The sequence below is a fragment of the Epinephelus fuscoguttatus genome, linkage group LG18 (assembly GCF_011397635.1).
Source record: "Epinephelus fuscoguttatus linkage group LG18, E.fuscoguttatus.final_Chr_v1".
NCBI lineage: Eukaryota > Metazoa > Chordata > Actinopteri > Perciformes > Serranidae > Epinephelus > Epinephelus fuscoguttatus.
In genome coordinates, this window is record NC_064769.1 from 33,642,131 (window position 1) to 33,660,316 (window position 18,186).

General features: G+C 41.0%; 1 protein-coding gene across 1 annotated transcript in view; it reads right to left on the reverse strand.

The window, feature by feature from the left end:
• Nucleotides 1-9,640: 9,640 nt before the first annotated feature.
• Nucleotides 9,641-18,186, reverse strand: part of galt (galactose-1-phosphate uridylyltransferase) — a 57,765-nt gene continuing 49,219 nt past the window's right edge. The window contains exons 10-11 of the mRNA XM_049603652.1: nt 11,571-11,725; nt 9,641-11,282 (exon numbers count right to left, since the gene is read on the reverse strand). Coding sequence (XP_049459609.1) covers nt 11,178-11,282; nt 11,571-11,725 — 260 coding nt within the window. The 3' untranslated portion in view covers nt 9,641-11,177. The remainder of the gene's footprint in view (nt 11,283-11,570; nt 11,726-18,186) is intronic.

Genomic DNA, 18,186 nt, shown 5'->3' on the forward strand with positions numbered 1-18,186 from the left:
GATGGTTGCCATCTTGTTTTTACATGGATTAGTGTAATGTGCTCTTACTACCACTAGATGGCACAAAATGTGTCCATGAACGACGACAACAGGTCTGAGTTAAGCAGAATGAAGTATAAGGTCAAGTAAACCCAAAATGTGATGTCCTCATATGAGGACACAGGGTCTCAGGAGGATATTATTTTGATTTAACCCAGTTTATTGTTTTTATCATTATGATTTATTTGCTTCTATTTTATCTACGTATTTATTTATCACTTCTATCCTGCATAAACATTGTGTCAAACCTGACTTAATCTCTGCTGAGTTTACTTCCTCATCTAAGGCACATCCCCGTCTTCACAAACACACAGGACAAAACATTCTGTGTGCAGTGACAGAGACTGTGATCTGCAGCGATAAACCTACATGCTGTCCTTACTTTATATATTTCTTTGTGACCTAAGGTTATTGCATTTTCAGATTTTCAACAACACCAAACCAAGATCCAAGATGGTCTCCAAAGATACCCACGGTCTGGGCCTCTTCATATCAACTACATGCTACATATAAGTCAGTCCTTACCTATTTTACTTTACCTATTTTTCCTGCCTGGTGTTATTAAATTCAACAAATTTATTCACAATGAATATTCATTAAGATAGCATCAAGTTTATTGCTGCAGATCACAGTCCATGTCGCTGCACACAAATTGTTTTGTCCTGTGTTTGTGAGGACGAGGATGTGCCTTAGCTGAGGAATTAAAATCAGCAGAGATTAAGTCAGATTTGACAAGTTTATGCATCATAAAAGTGAAATCCACCCTAAATAAAAACGTGCTGAAATTGGGTTAGAGGTGGAGAACAGACCTTTTTCACTGCACATACACACATGTTTGACATGTCAAGGCGGGAAGAACACAGGTGAAACTAATTTAGTTAACGAAGGCTCTGAGTCCATTAAGTGTCCCAGTAAGCCATGAAAGTGAGCCAGCATGCACAATACAGCACACTGAAGCTCAGCTTAAATGGATGGGTTTCAAATGTAATCAATTACACCTGCATTTTCCCAACTATGACAAGCCAAACTGTGTGCTGTGAAAAAGGTCTATTGAGTCAAAGGTTCCTCTGATCAGAGGTTACTCTGGGGAGAAATAAAAGGAAAGGTGAGGTCAGAGTAAATGATGCAACTCCAAGCAACAAGAAGCTTCACCATAGTTTCATATTCATCTGTCAAGACGGGGCAAACAAACCCTGGTGTGTCCAGCACACAAACATTTAAACTCGCACTCACACATGCTGGTGCAGTTCATTTAGTGATAGTGAAAACAGGTGTGCATCATTAGGCTCTCAAAGCAGATTGCAACTGGACACCATCAAGTGGGGGAGTAAGGGTAAAAGTGGTCTTTAGTAAATAACCTTCTACTTAAATCACTGTACGTGTGTGTGTGTGTGTGTGTGTGTGTGTGTGTGTGTGTGTGTATGAGAATGTCCACAGGTGCATTTTCATGTACGCAGCAGCTAAGAAATCTTAAGTTATTTTTCCTTTGATTATTTTGAGTGTTTTGCAGAGGTTCAGCCACCCCTGTGCTTACCTGAGCAGATGGTACATTCCAGTTTAAGTAGTCGAGGCTGCTCTTGCAGTCAGACTAGAATCCACCTGGGGAATGGTACAGGGAGCAGGGAACAGGAAACAGTGTGGCTAGGGTTGTAAAGCAGTCTAGAAAGTTGCAAGCAATGTCTGTCAGCGTCCTGTGGGTGTTTTCACATTTAGGGCCTGTTTATTAGTGATGGTGAAATTAAAGCTTCATGAAGCAGTGAACCTCTTTGACACAACTGCTTCAAGAATGACACACTGCTCCGAAGCATTTCATACAGTCAGAAGAGTGACATCTGCTGGCTGTTTGTCAGAACTGCATCTAAGTGGAAGACCTGGAAAAGCCTGTAACGAGGCCTCGCTCTCGGTAGTCACGTGATTGTGGGCGTGCCGAAGCAGGGATCGAAACACTGTCTCGGAACACTTGGACTTCAAAAGATCGACACTGTGTCGAGCAAACTGGCTCAAGCGTAACATCACTACTGTTTATATGGCTCTGTATATTTGTGAAAACGGGTATTTATCTTTGCGTTTGCACCTATCATTTACACGTAACTGGCGTTTTTCTTGACGAAAACAGAGATTTTCAAAAACGGCTTCCAAAGTGAAAATTTTTAAAAATATCTGTTTCCATGGAGACGTGTAAACAGGATAGACGGAGATTTTGGGAGACGATGACTTTGCAACCCAGTTCACGCATGCCCATTAGGCGCCTGGGAACCACAACAACAATGGCGGATATATGCCGGGTTGTTTAAATTATGTGAGCACTTTTGGGACTACATACGAGCTTACACATGAACTTAGCACTGCTGCATCAACATCGGCGCACAAAGACGTCTGCTGTGCCCAATATTAGTAAGTGCACAGCAGCTAACTATGCTACATAAGGTTAAAATGTAGTTTATCATTGTTTTTATCTCTAGCGCCAAGAGGAAACCAAATCACTGTGCATGTGCAGAACGTTCTTCTATGGTGTTTGACATATGGCGTATCGCCACCTATTGGCCTGGCATGCTAAGTGCAGCAAAAAGCTGCCGTGATCATGTAAACCCAGAATTTTTTTTATACGTGATAAATAAAAATCCATTTTTATTTGTATCGGTATCCGTGTAAAGAAGGCCTTAGTCCTTTTTAAACAAACCAAACTCAGAGCTCTTAAAGTGCACCAAAAAGTAGACCAACAAAAAAGGGACTCAGTTCTTTTTGTGTTCACACTATAGCCTATATATAATATATTTTCTGACATAGTTTTGTTTTTACTTTGACGTGGCAGACAGTGTAGACTGTTGCTGTTTGATGTATTCTACATTCCACATTTGGAGACGTGCAGCGTCTTCCACGGACGGAACTACTCACAACTCATCCTGTGTCCTTGCAAGCATTACAGGCTAAAGTAGTTTCATCTGATCTTTCAAGCACCCAGTGCAACAGCATGTGATCTAGAGGGCTAAATAGGATCAAGTGTGAAAAAACCCTAACACTCTTCTCTGCTGCTGCTTGTGTTATTTCACCATGTAGTTTATGAAACAAGAATATAATCAAACACCATTTCCTGACTGAGAGATCAGTCCCATTCCCCAGCAAACCAGCTGGACAATCGAGAGCTTCTCCTTTTTTAGTTGTCTACTCCTTTACATGGTGTTCTGAGTAATATTATCTGCCAAAACCCTCAGCACTTTCCACATGGTACCAGACTATCAGTATAATACTAAGAAACTATTGCAAGCCTTAATGTGAAATTTCCGTGACACAGAAACATCTGTTTTAGTTACAACACTAAAGGATATGGAGTCAGGTTTTATCTGAATGTCTAGACGGTGTTTTGCACAGAGATGCCAGAGGAGTTCTGGCAGGAACAGACAGTTCTGAGGGAACTATTAGTGCGGACAGCAGCTCTAATTGATTTCCAACTATTTGTGGACTGTTTTTAATGTTTCCGCCTCCAACACGTCTGTAGATGTGCAGACGCTGTGTAGAATAATGTATCAAAACAAGCAACAAGTTAGATGGGCAAATTAGCACAGACGTCTCCGTGGTTATTTTGCAGCAGTCGGGAGCTAGTTGCAGAAAATGTAACCAACTAATCTGCTGCACTGTGGCTTGGCGGTGACAAACATCAGTCCAATTATAGGCTGCACGTGGCACCTGCCGCCTTCAGAGCTACCAACTAACTGTTGTGGGTTGAGGAGCTGGTGAGACTCTTTATTCAGTCTGGCAGATATTAATGACATAATCAAAACTTTTTTTCATCTGTGTGAGGTTGAAAAACAGGGGATAAAACTGGGAAGACAAAGGCGTTTGTGTGATTTCAGAGGTTTTTTGGCTGCAACTTCACAAAATCAAGTGACAATAAAATAATGGAACAAAAGTGTGCTGAACTGTTTACCTGCTCTGAGCAGGGGGACAGCTGACCACGCAAGACACACTGATTTTTGGCACTGAGATTGCAGTGCACTGCTGCGCTCGGCGACCGGCGCCAACACAAAAAAGCCTCTGCAAGTTGGTTTTTATATACTGAAATCTGGCCTCTTGGAGACTAAATCAGAAGTAAAACTGAGAGGGGATCTAGTATGCTTGTCCTTGTTTTCTGTCATATATTTAATGTTACAATGTCAAATGTTAAAAAATGTGGCCAAAGTTTCACATAATGAGGTAAATATATGTAAAAACCTGAGGCTTCAGATGATTTCCAATTTTTTCTTTTTCTTTATTTTATTTCCAAGATAAGCTGATGTCAGCTCATGACAGATTTCTTATGGTCATGTGCTCCTGTGTGTTTTTATGATGTAGCCTGCCCTGCCACATGCTAAAGTCAGGGACACGTGTTCCTTTGTTTGCTAATGTTGTTAGTTTTTCCCTGTTTTTTGTTTATATTCCTGCTGGAACATGTCTGTTTTTGAAGATTTTGGTTAAGAAGCTCTTATTGGTGCCGTTTATGGTACAAAGTGATGCTATATGGTAAATGCCCCATCTGAAAGTACACTGCTACGTGTAGCTACATGCTAATATTAGGGAAGCATGTTTCCAGCCTTTTTTTATTATATTTCCAATATAAGCTGACATCAGCTCATGACGGATTTCTTATGCTCATCTGCTCCGTGTACACTGTGTTTTCATGATGTAGCCTACCCTGCTACGTGCAGCTACATGCTAATATCAGGGTAATGTGTAATTAATGTCTCCCTGATGTTTGTTTTTATTCCTGATGGAACATATCTCTCTGTGAAGATTTTGGTTTAAAAGCTTATGTTGATGTTTTTCATGGTAAAAAAAGTGATGCTATACAGTAATTTCCCCAGCTGAAAGTACACTGCTACATGAAGCTACATGCTAACGGAAGGGAAACAATCTTGGTTGCCATTGTTGCTAATTTCTGCTGGATTTCCAGTCATACTCCTGCTGAATTATGTCTGTTTTTGAAGATTTTAGTTAAGGAGTTATAGTGTGTTTTTTATGGAACAAGACTACACTGCTACATGTGGCTACATGCTAACATTAGGGAAACATGTTTCCAACTTTTCTTCATTCTATTTTTGTATTCTTTTTTCAAGATAAGATGACGTCAGCTCATGGCAGGTGGTCATCCGCTCCAGGCAAGCTCTGTGTTTTCATGATGTAGCCTACCCTGCTACATGCAGCTACATGCTATAGTAAGGAAAATGTGTAATTTAGTTGCCATTGTTGTTAATGTCTCCCTAATTTTTGCTTATATTCCTGCTGGAACATGTCTGTTTGTGAAGATTTTGGTTTTAAAGCTTATATTTGTGTTTTCCATGGTACAAAGTGATGCTGCACAGTAATTTCCTGGCTGAAAGTACATTCCAACATGTAGCTACATGCTAACGTTAGGGAAAAATGTTAATCTTGGCTGCTGATGTTGTTAATTTCTTCCAATTTTGGATCATATTCCTGCTGGAACGCGTCTGTTTTGTCTGAAGATTTTGGTTAAGAAGTTTTTATTGGGTTTTTTTCATGGTGCAAGGTGATGATATACAATAATGCCCCTGCTGCAGGCACACTCCTACATGTAGCTACATGCTAACATTAGGTAAACATGTGATCTTGGTTGCAGATGTTGTTAATTTCTCCCTGATTTCGGATCCTATTCCTGCCAGAACATGTCTGATGGTGAATATTTTGTTTTTAAAGCTTATATTAGTGTTTTCCATGGTACAAAGTGATGCTATACCGTAATTCCCCAGCTGAAAGTACACTCTTACATGAAGTTACATGCTAACATCAGGGAAAAATGTTCATGTTGGTTGCTGGTGTTGTTAGTTTCTCCCAGTTTCAGATCATATTCCTGCTGAAACATGTCCAGCTGTCAAGATTTTGGTTTAAAAGCTTTAATGGTCAATTTTTAGTGGGAAAGTCCTACTGTACATTCATTCCCCATCTGAAAGTACAATGCTACATGTAGCTACATGCTAACATCTGGGAAACATTATCTTGGTAGCCAGTGTTAATGTCTCCAGGATTTTAGATAGAAGTGCAGTTAGAAACTTTATTTGTGATTTTGCATGGTAGAAAGTGCCACTATACTCAGCGACAGTCATTCCCCAGCTGCAGTGACGATGCTGAGATGCAGAAGACCAGGAAACACTGATCAATCAGAGCAGAGTGAGCTTTTTCAGCTGTTTTTTGAACAGTAAATCATGTAAACATGTTGAGTATAACCTGCAAATGAGCGTGCCTCTAACTCTACTGCCTGCTTACATGTTTAGGCACATACCCACTTACATACTGCATCATGATGGGAAATCCCCAGCCTGCTCATGAAATTATAATTTTCTCACTGTATTGCATTCATCAGTTTGAGTGTTTTAACGCTTTAATTATCCATTATCTGGCACTGCTGTTCCACAACACTGGTTTTAGCTCCCTAAAAAGACAATTATTTTCCGGAGGTAAAGAGGAGCAGGTCATGTAGTGACACAGTGACTGTGTGCGTTTATGGATGGCAGCACCGAACATCTACACCGAGAGTTATTGGGTGCAGCAGAGTGGTGTTTATAGATATAAAGCCCATCTGTACGCTCCAGGACACACACTCGCACAACGACTCGCTGAAGTGCCCTTGAGTAGAATACTGAGCACCTATTTGCTCTGTAGGGTATTATCTGGAGCTGACCCTGACCTCCCTGCTGAAGGGGAGAAAGTTTACAAGCATCTTTCTTTAGCTCGGGTGATAAAAAGAAGGGGAATTGCATTTAAAGGTATTGATATAATCTGCCTCACTTTTTAAGCAACACTACCATCTGCTGTTGCCATGGTGAGAACACACCTCAGTTAACATGCCAAGAATTAACTTGGGATTTTTTATTTGCAGTTGATAAACACAAATCATCTTGGTTTTACCCGTTCACTTGTACTGCTTAATGTAGTGTGGTTAGAGGCTGCAGGTATCTTAATCCACATGAATCCTCCGGCTCACTGGGTCTTTGCCTGCCTCCTCTCCAGGGCTCTCCGTAATCCCTTTAGAGCTTTTATTAGTTACAACACAGTATTTGATTCCTCTGCATAAATCTTTTTGGAAACAGCAGATATTTACATTCTAATTGTAGAAGCAGTTAATTATAATAAAGTCATTAGAATGAACATTGCAGTGAAGGCATCACTCTGTCTCTGATTGGCTTACCCTCACATTCCAACCCTAACCGTCTCACTCCTCTTGCCCAAACCTAACACCTAACCACCCCGATGAATAAAGGCAATGAGTACCAACCAGTCTTTCACATCTTTCTTCCCAGTGGACACTAACTCTGCAGCTGGTTTACAACATTGTGATGCTGCCTATCCCTGCTTCCTTAGTTTGAACAATAGGTTCATTAGAGATGATCTGCGTCTCGCCTGGAAAGTGGACGAGATCAGGCGGCTGCAGCAGGAGGCGGTGACAAAAAGCTGACAGTTTGCAGCAGACTTGAGTCTCTACAGGAAGTGTTGTGTTAGATCTGATGCCGATTATTTAAAATGTTATCAGACTCATATCAGTTTGCTCGCAGTATACAACTGTTTTGAGTAGCCTATTAAAATGCTTTACAGGCAATCTGTAATTTATGTTCATGGTTCAACCTCCATTTGACATGAACTCTCCTATAAATCAGCATCATATCAGTTTGACCTGTCCCCTCCACTACACAGGCTGAATAAATTGTGTCTGACTGAACAAAAACACAAGACAACAGCTGTCATTAAAGATCAGTCAGATACAGTCAGGACTTCACATCTGTACACGTGTTATTTTAAACATCCTCACATCCCACTGACCACAACTAGTCTTTGTGATGTTAAATACTTCAATAATTAAAACAGTCCAGTGTTAATATACAATAGACTCTGTATAGTTTATGACGAATGTATTTAGTCTCTCTGACGACTAAACTTCACCATCAGTCACACAACATGTTTTCTGTTCACAGAATAAACCTTCAGATCAGACAAAAAACATCTAAATCTCTGAAATTCAACAAAAATGAAAAGTTTATCTAAAACGTCATATTGCTGAGTCAAAATCTAAGGCAATCAGCTGTTTCCCATCATGCTCTAGGTCTTGCAGTCGCTACAGAGCAACTGTGTGATGGACGTGATAGACACGACGCAAAGGACTCAAATTAGGATAATTAAGCGACACAAATGAAGTGAGTAGTGCTATTTCAGATCATACACTTATTCGGGAGTTGAAAAATCTGACCAATCAGTATTGAGATCCTCTGGGGACATATGACGCAGAGGACGTATGATGCAAGTTATTTGTGTGCATCAATCAATCAATCAAACTTTATTTATAGCAAACAGAATGCAACACAAAGTGCTTTACACAATAAAAGCACACAGATGTGGACCATAGCTATGAAATGATGCCTCACTGTGGGTTTTTGTTCTAACTTTGGGAATGACTAAAAGGCCGCTACCAGAAGACCTGAGGGTTCATACGATAAACGCAAATCTGATAAATAGGTAGAAGAGCTTTATAAACCAATAAAAGGATTTTAAAACCAATTGCTAAGCTCACAGGAAGCCTGTGCAGAGAAAATTGGTGTAATGTGTTCTTTCTTTCTGGTCCTTGTCAGCACACGTGCAGCTGAGTTTTGTAATCACTGTAACAACACCAGAAGCGAGTAACACAAAATATTCTAGCATTCAAATTGCATTTGGTGCATTAGAGCTGTCTGCTTGTGATTCGATCGCCCAGACATATGTTAATACCAGGTGTAAACATGCTGCTTTCAGAGGTGGGAATGACGTCACAACCTAATTGCTTGAGTTCCAGAACAAGAAGTCGGAAAACAGAGATGTTGTTCGCAACACCACATCAAGCCAGGTTAGCTATTGTTAGCATTATCAGTTGATGACAACAATTATGCTGTATTTTGCCTGGCAAACACCGTAGCAACACATCCACAGACTTCAAACTGTGCTGCGTATCCTACTGTTTTAATAGAAGACACAAATAAGACAGAAGTAGCAATAAACAGTTCTCTTCTGTTAATGTGCGGAGCAGCCATATTGGATTCTGAAGTCAGCGTTAGTGAGGTTCCTCTAGCTTTCCAAGTCGGACCTTAGAGGATGTTCCAGTTGAAATTTTCAGCTGGAAACTTCAGACTACACCAACAGTCTGCATACTGTCTCTGTCCGTGGTGCTGAAGCACTGACACCCAGGCTGTGTCTCTCTCCATGGTGCTGAAATATTCAACTCCATAATTTGCCCCAAATCACTCCCTTATTCATTAACTAGCTATCCGCTACCTCTTTTCATCCCCCACTTGTTTGGAACACTTGTGATTCAGTGTCACTTTGACTCACCCACTGGCAGGCGTAGTGTCAAATAAGTGTCATTAACAGATTTGTCAGTGAAGTAGTGTAGTGTGCAACCCACCAGAGTATCCCAAACACTCTACAATTCTGTATTTAGTTCTAGAAATGCTCCAACTGTATTATCAATTTGCTTTTAGGTAAATCAAACTCTGAATCTGAAGCTGCCTGATATGGATGGTATGAAGTAAACGTGATGCTGATTCAGTATGATAGTGACTCTGTGAACATAAACAGACAGCACCGCATCTTTCAAATCATTTATTTCCTCCATAAAATTAACTGTCACACCTTTAGGGCTGAAAGCTGTCAAACAGTTAACTACTTCAAGAATTACTTTCCATGTAAAAACATTCGCAGGAAACAAAGGCATTCATTTGAATCACAAATAGCTCATTGTGTTGCTGGAAGACAAAGCTTTGTGGTTGAAAGGCTTCCAACGTAACCAAACAACAAACAAAGTTTGTGTAAATTCAACAGAAGGGACAGCGGGGAAGAAAGGAATAATGTTCCCTCATTATCTCCCCAAAACATGGATGAGCAGTTCCATAGCACATTTTGTTTGAAGTCCATTTCATAATTACAGTGAGGAGTCCAGGACCAGCTCTGTGCACAGGGAAATGTGTTGGAAATATATACGTATACTCTGTATTCTGCAGGTGAGATTATCTCAAAGTCCTGTGTTCGCAAAGGCACTTTGTCACTCAGGAGAAGTCACATATCAAGAAGTTTAAGAGTCATTTTTACAGAACTTTGGAAACAAAAGAATCACATATATCCCAAATAAAATACTGTGGGTTTAACAAGGCTGTGTTTTCCTCTTTTCTTCGACTCACCAGAATAAATGTTGGCATTGTACATTTCTGAAAACCCCAGATATATAACATTTGCACGTTACTATGTAGCAGATATATTGAAAGAATCACAGCTGGAAATGCTGCCAATGTTGCACTAAAAAGATGCCAGTTTTGGTGGCACCTTCATGACAGGAAATGCCTCCCATGTGTCACTAAAATCAACCGGTGCTGGTGGCCTTATAATGGCTGGAAATGCTGCAGATCGTTAAAAAAACAACAACCCATTTTGTTGTCTGTAGGACTCAAACGACGGCCTGCAGCTTGGCAGCCATCACACCTAGGTGTCACACCATCCAGGCCTGCTGTAAGGGGGGTCAAAGGGCACAGATGACTCCAGCCCATGGACAAGGGGGGCCCATGAAAAGGTCCACGGTCATGGGGTCAAGTACAACAATTTACTGACTTACAGTAAATCAATGATAGTATGTGATTTACATTATACATATTTGCATGATAAATACGTGTATTTTCATCTGATACTGATGATGTAAAAATGTGAGGCGGACTGCTGCTTGTTTCGCTAAGTCAGAATGCCTTAAGAAAAATTAGGGACCCCTAATAGAAACGTCAGGGTGCAAAGAGAGGTGGGAAATGGAAGGAGGAAAGAGGCCACATGGCTGGCAAAAAAACCATGAAGAAGCAGCAGGTATGACGGTGAGAAAACTTGCTCAGTTGGGCTCAATTTTAAAGCTACGGTGAAGACGTGTATCATATTAAACTAGAGGACCTAAGGCATCCATTAGTGCTAACCATGTAAAGCTATCTTGTTGGAAAGGGGATCAAATAACGCTCCAAATTTGTGCTAAATGTTTGCAAGGGGAAAAAGGAACACTCGATTCCCGTCACTAAAGAAACATCTAAATAATAGGTAGTATGAATCATACTAATTTAATGTCATGTGGTTTGCAGAGACACACAATGCCAACATTTTCATTTTCCCTTTGCTCCATCTTCTGTCTCCTTTCCTCCTCCTTTTTCCAGGTGCCCTCTGGTTTTATAGTGCTCCTCTGGAAGGTTCCTCAGCTTCTCAGCTGCCTAAAAACACACAAACAACAGCGCCAATTTTTACCCAGTTAAAAGACAAATAAAGGGACAGAGAGTGAATCCAGCTGCACTGTCATTAGTATGCTGGGAAAGGGTCGGCTTCTGATGGTCTGGGGTGAAGCAAAGCGCCGAACACATATCAGATCTCACTGCTTAACAAATGAACAACACAAAAATTTAAGAGACGTCCCTGAACTAACAGCCAAGTTTAGTGTCTTAAGTGATGACTGCGAATCTCCACCATGTGGGAAAGAATAATGTGTATGTTAAATCATTCACCTGTTCGGGGGTGAGGTCTCTCTGCTCCAGGGCCAGCATCTCATACCCCACCATGAACTTCTTAACTGTAGCTGAGCGCAGCAGAGGAGGGTAGTAGTGAGCGTGCAGCTGCCAGTGAGAGTTGTCTTTCTTTAAATGGGGGCCAGTCGGAGCTCCTGAATGAAGACAGGGAGACGTTAGACTGGAGACGCAGATCCAGCCTTCAATATTATAACTTACCTGCTTGTCAATGTCTAGTAGAATAGTACACCAGACATATTTCTTGTCAACTGTTTAATATACCTTGCACACAAACAGTTTTTTAAGTATGGGTAACCATAGCAACAATACCTCTTTTTTGTGTTGGAAAGATGGTCTTTTTAAATCCTCTCAAACACATTTGAAGTTGGCGCCACATGACGAGAGGAAGCAAAGAAAAAGGACTGTGGGCTTTGCGTTTACTCAACATTATGATGACATAATCTCATATTACAGCCAAACAGGGCACTAAAATATGTTTCCAAAGACATTTCAGGCAAGAAACAGGAAACACAGTACCAGAATCCTGGTTTATATTTGATCAGCACTGCCCAGATTTACAGTTTGATCTGAGTTTAAGAAAGAGGGGCAGGTCTCTCTGTCTTGATCTTCTTCTGTAATCTTTGTGTCCGTGATGGCAGGTGTAAAAAAATGCGGAAGTACAATCTCTAGATTGAGCAACAGCAGTGGAGCCAGAAAAAACCCACCAGATGACGCATTTGAGATTTGAGAGGAGGAGATCTGGGTGCTTATAAGATTAAGGGAAGTTTACCTCAGTTCATTTACTGATGATACAGAGCTGGTTGAAAATTGGCAACCTTGTTGAGCAGGAGCCCCATTTACAACGGCTAGTTCTTGCTGCAGTGGCCGCAGGACAGATTCTAACCCACGGGCCTTTGCTGCATGTCAACCAACGCATGTCGACCACCTCTTCAAGAAGGCCTCAGTCTGGTTGTTTTGGTGCACACCTGCCCAAACGAAGCGCACTGAGGGGGCAAACAAACTTGAGTTGAACTGAACTGAATCAAACGGCAGGTGTGAGAGTACAACAAACTTAGAAAAGACATGTGGCCATGTAGACACACACACACACACACCCACAAACAGATTGACAGGACAATCAAACACTAAGAGCTAATTAAGGATATGCATGGCCTGGACACAACAACCTCATTTGTCTCTCAGCCGTCCACACCACATGAACAAGGCCCTCTGCTCATTAACGCCTTTAGGCTGCAGACCAGACAGCCCCCTATCAGGTAGCTAACAAGCTAAATTAAAGAAGCAGCCAGTGTTGACTCCGAGGGCAATAAAGCAATGAGCGTAATACAAAACACAGATTGTATAGTGATAAAGTAGTTTGTGTGAGGAGACACCCATGATCCATTCTCTCAGAGATTGTTTGTTTTATATTGCGGCCGCTGAGAAATCTGCACTCTGATTAGCTGGCAGGGGTCCACTAAATTCTGGTAATTGGACAGTATAACCAGGCAGCACTGATGCAGGTGTTTGCATTCGAAATGAATGCATCATTATTAGAGTGTAGGTAATCAGCAGCAGTTCAGGCTTCAGTGGTTTGGCTAAAGAGCTCTGAGGTTGTGTTGTTTAGTTTGTGTAGGAGATACTGAAGTCGCCAGCCAAATGTGAGGTGGACAAATTTGATTTCAAACCTGTTTGTGAGAACGTGGATGTCCAAATCAGGTAATGCTGAGAAAAAGAGACACAGTTCCCTCTTTTTCAGGGGACTGTCTCCTTGTCTGTCTGTGTTGTACAGAATATAAAGAACTCTTTCAGGCATCTGCATTCAGTAAGTTTTCCCTTTCATTCGTCACCACCTCTACGTCTATCTTCACAAAACTTGCCGATTACCGCTTGGAAAATTGCGCCATTACACAACTCCCTCAATCCTCTCGAGAGAGCGTCATTACCACAGATACATCTCCAGTGATTTGCGACTGTATTTAACATTTAAATACCGTCTGTTGCCTGTGTTGCTTTCTGATCTTAGTGGGAGGTAATGAGGTGATCAGATGAAGAAGGAGAAACATGTTTCCTCTTTAGAAAATACAAAAAGAATTCAGAAATAGATCCCTGGAGAAGCTGCATTCACAATAAGAGCTATTTCTTTGGAGTCAGTTTCCTGACAGCGGGGGCTGATCAGACACAGATAGAGACGACGGGCGGTCGACATAAAGGAAACTAACGGATGGGAAAAGGAAAAGCAGGAACAAAGGAAAAGACTGAAGAGTCCAGATAAGGGATGAACAGAGACGGAGCCTGCTATTAGGAGACGATTACACTGGTTTTAAAATGTTTCTTTGGGTGTGTTTGTTCTGCTGCATGTGTGAGTGTATCACAGTGTATATGTTAGCATAAAGTTACACACATCCCTGGACAGGGGACAAAGTGTAACTGATGTCTCACTGAGAGACAAATCAATGTCCTCCTGAGACCCGAGCTTTTGTTTGGTATGCATTTTTAATTTCTCCTGACTGTTTGGGATCAGTAGATCCGATAAGTAAAAAAAAATGTCCTGTCCAATGTCCTCAAACAAGACAATAATAAAGTCCTGATGTCCTCACACCAGACAACAAAGTCCCACTGTCCTCAAATGAGACAACAATAAAGTCCCAATGTCCTCAAAGTCCCAGTGTCCTCAAACGAGACAACAATTAAGTCCCGATGTCCTCAAATGAGACAACAATAAAGTCCCAATGTCTTCAAAGTCCCAGTGTCCTCAAACAAGACAACTATAAAGTCCCACTGTCTTCAAACGAGACAACAATTAAGTCCCGATGTCCTCAAATGAGACAACAATAAAGTCCCGATGTCCTCAAACTAGAAAACAAATGAGACAACAATTAAGTCCTGATGTCCTCAAATGAGACAACAATAAAGTCCCGATGTTCTCAAACTAGAAAACAAATGAGACAATAATAAAGTCCCAATGTCCTCAAACGAGACAATAATGACGTTCCAATGTCCTCAAACAAGACAACAATTAAGTCCCACTGTGTTCAAACGAGACAACAATTAAGTCCCGATGTCCTCAAATGAGACAACAATAAAGTCCCGATGTCCTCAAACTAGAAAACAAATGAGACAATAATAAAGTTCCAATGTCCTCAAACTAGAAAACAAATGAGACAATAATAAAGTCCCAATGTCCTCAAACGAGACAATAATGACATTCCAATGTCCTCAAACAAGACAACTATAAAGTCCCAGTGTCCTCAAACGAAACAACAATAAAGTCCCAATGCCCTCAAATCTGATGACAAAATAGTCCCAATGTCTTCAAACTAATACTTCCTAATCAACAGTGTCTCACCTTGTTACTGTTGCTAGAATTGGTCATATTTGTTGCCATATCAACCTTCAACCATTAGATGTGATCAGGTTTTGGACCTTGTCCACTTCTGTGTCGGGATCAGCTGCAGACTGACTTGGCAGAGATGGCTGCCATCTTGTTTTTACATGGATTAGCGTAATGTGCCCTTACTACCACTAGATGGCACAAAAAGTGTCCACGAATGAGGACAACAGGTCTAAGTTAAGCAGAATCAAGTATAAGGTCAAGTGAACCCAAAATGTGATGTCCTCATATGAGGACACAGGGTCTCAGGAGGATATAATGAATATCTGAGGCCATATATCCATGATATTGCAATGTTATGTCCCTAATTGTCTGTCTCTCTGCGTCCTGGTCCTTCATCCATCCAGTTAATACACTCAGTAATGCGCTGTGTGTTTTCCTCCTGAAGGAATAAGCAGGTAGCTTTATCTAATCCATGATTTCCCAAATGACTCAAACACCATCCAACCACTTGCATCTCCACACTGCCACTAATAAGCCGAGCCCAAAAATAAAAGCTGGCTGCTTCGAAATGAGTTAAAATAAAGCACAAACACAGATGGGGAGATAAGGCAGCTCATTATGTGCGCCAGGTCTGTGTGTGTGTGTGTGTGTGTGTGTGTGAATGAGAGCGTGTGTTTCCAAAATAGATGGTCAGAGTGTGCAGTTTGAGTATGTGTGACAGACACATTGTGTTAAAGCACAATGCAGCACATCAATTATAATCTCAGCAGTCCTCTTTCCCTTAATCCCCCTTGATCATGTTAAAATAACACCATTAATTTGGGAGTTGAAAGTTCCTGTGCTAATTAAAAAAAAACAAAAAAAAACAGTGGAAGTATAGCAACAGTCCATTAGGATGGGCAACATTCTACATTGCCAGAGGATCATGAAACTGCTTTTGGCAGTGAATATTTAGGGCTATTTGTTGCAACAGCAGGAAGTAATAAATTAATTAAGTAATTAATTTAGCTCTTATTCACACTACAGGTGGTATATTAAACTAAGAGATCCACGTACTGCAGGGTACTATCTCCGAAATGTTTTGAACTAGGGAGCAAATGTGAAATTAAAAAGTGTTTTTTTGTTTTTTTGAGAGCTAACACGCCTCCACATGCTGCTGTGTGAGAGATTTTAGACAGGAAATATTAGCCGTGGGTGTTTGGAAGTTAGAGTAGGGGCGTACTTCTTCTTGCTTTCAGTGGCTTGTTGTAGTGGCTGTAATGGGTGAAAACAAATCTTTTTGAACAACTCTTTTTGGGGTCCCAGGTCAGCCTGTCGAAGGTCTAAGTACTCACGAATCCCCAACTATCCCACTCACTGTTATCGTAGGGCACTGCTGACATCGTCTGCTACGGTGAGCAAATGAGAGGCGACTGAATCAGACTTGAGTTGAGACCACTAGCAAGGCCAATGGGGCATTCTTGTGGTCGTCAGATGGTAGTTCTTCCAACTTGGGTGTGTTCATAAGCTTTAAGTTATAATGAGGAAACAGCAGAACATAGTTTGGCGTCTAGACTTTGGCCTCAAATTATATATTATAGTATCGCAAGATGATTTTACCCCCACTGATTGATTAATGCTATGTTTACAAGAGGTAAATGTATGGATGTTAAACAACTCCCTTCAGTTGATCAACAACAATACTGATATATTAATATTTGGGGCAAAAGCCCAGAGAGAGCAACTGTCTTTACACCGTCAGTCATTAGCTCTTCATACCAAGGACCAGGTCAAAAACCTTGGGGTTATCTTGGAGTCTGACCTCAGCTTTGAAACACACATTAGAGACATCCCTAAACTAGTCTAGTCTTTGGCATTTTCTATGCTCTTTTAAATGTTATTTATTTTAAATATTTTGTCTTTTATTGTTGTAATGTCTAGCTGTTAACCTGTCACTTTTTCTGTGCTTTGATTTGAAATATCTTCCCCCCTGTAGCCGTAGCCTGCAGTTGGACGCTGGGGTGGATGTGGGGCTCAAAGAGCGGGCAGCAATACTGATGAAGGGCAGCTGCAGTTTTGACAAAGCAAAAGGTGAGCTGGGAAATTTCTGCAGCTTAAATAGACCACCAAATTGGGAGGGTGTGTTTGTCGATGACATCAGCTTGTTCTAATTCCAAACTTGTTGGATACCAACGCATAAAGGCACCTTTTGCAGTGATATGATATGCCAGGCGGCGTCAGCTTGTCACGCTGCCAGCAACAACGTTAAACAAAGAGCTGGAAAGTTCCTATAGAGCAGGCAGGAGGGGAGGTGGATGTGTCAACAAACCCAGGACTTTCACCCTGAAGCCCGCTGTTCACTTTTGATGTGAGTTTTAAGCCAAACCATTATGTTTTCTTTTCTAAACCTGACCATGTGCTTTTGTTGCACAAGGAAATAAATGTAAAAACGAGGTGTTTTACCACCATTCTAAGTGTAACATGAAAAAGACTTTGCATTGAATGAGCAGAAACTGAGTACATTTCCTGTGAAAACAGAAGTGCACTTTGAAAAGACATAATGCATGTTACAAGGATGAATTGATACGCCATCCTAGCACATCAACAACGGATGCAGGACGTCACCTAGCGCGTCCTATTCAGAGGTGAAAGTTGGCTGATAAAGCGGCGATATTTGACGAGTTGGGAAGAGAATACACTGGCTCCCAGTATGTTTTAGAATAGATTTTAAGATGTTACTGATTACTTTTAGGGCTCTTCATGGTCCCACTCCCAGCTGTATCTCTGACTTTTTAATACAGTACACACCAGGACGCACGTTGAGGTCCTCAGGCAGCGTTTGTTGTCAGGACCCAGAGGCTCTGGAACAATCTGCCCGTGGAAATCAGGTCGGCCGAGTCAGTGATCAGTGAAGTCCCTTCTTAAAACATACTTTTATCGGAGAGCCTTTCCGGATTTTACTTGAGTTGTAAGTTAATTTAAACGGTCTTTTATTTCCTCAGTTTTTATATACCAAAGTGTTTTCATCAGTTCTTTGAAAATTTGTAGTTTTCATGTCTTGTCTGTTTTTTAATTACTGACATGTAAAGCACTTTGTAACCCTGTTTTTCAACACACAGAGAAACTGACATCATATTTTGCCAAAGAATCAAAACTCAAAGGTTTAAAATGTTCAATAATGGAAAGAATCATCTGCCCATCACTATACTGTAGCTCAGATGTGTTAAACGTATTGTTAGTCATTTCAAAGTTTTCAATTTACCTCTTGTTCTGACCACTTTGGAAGATGTTTCTCCCCAC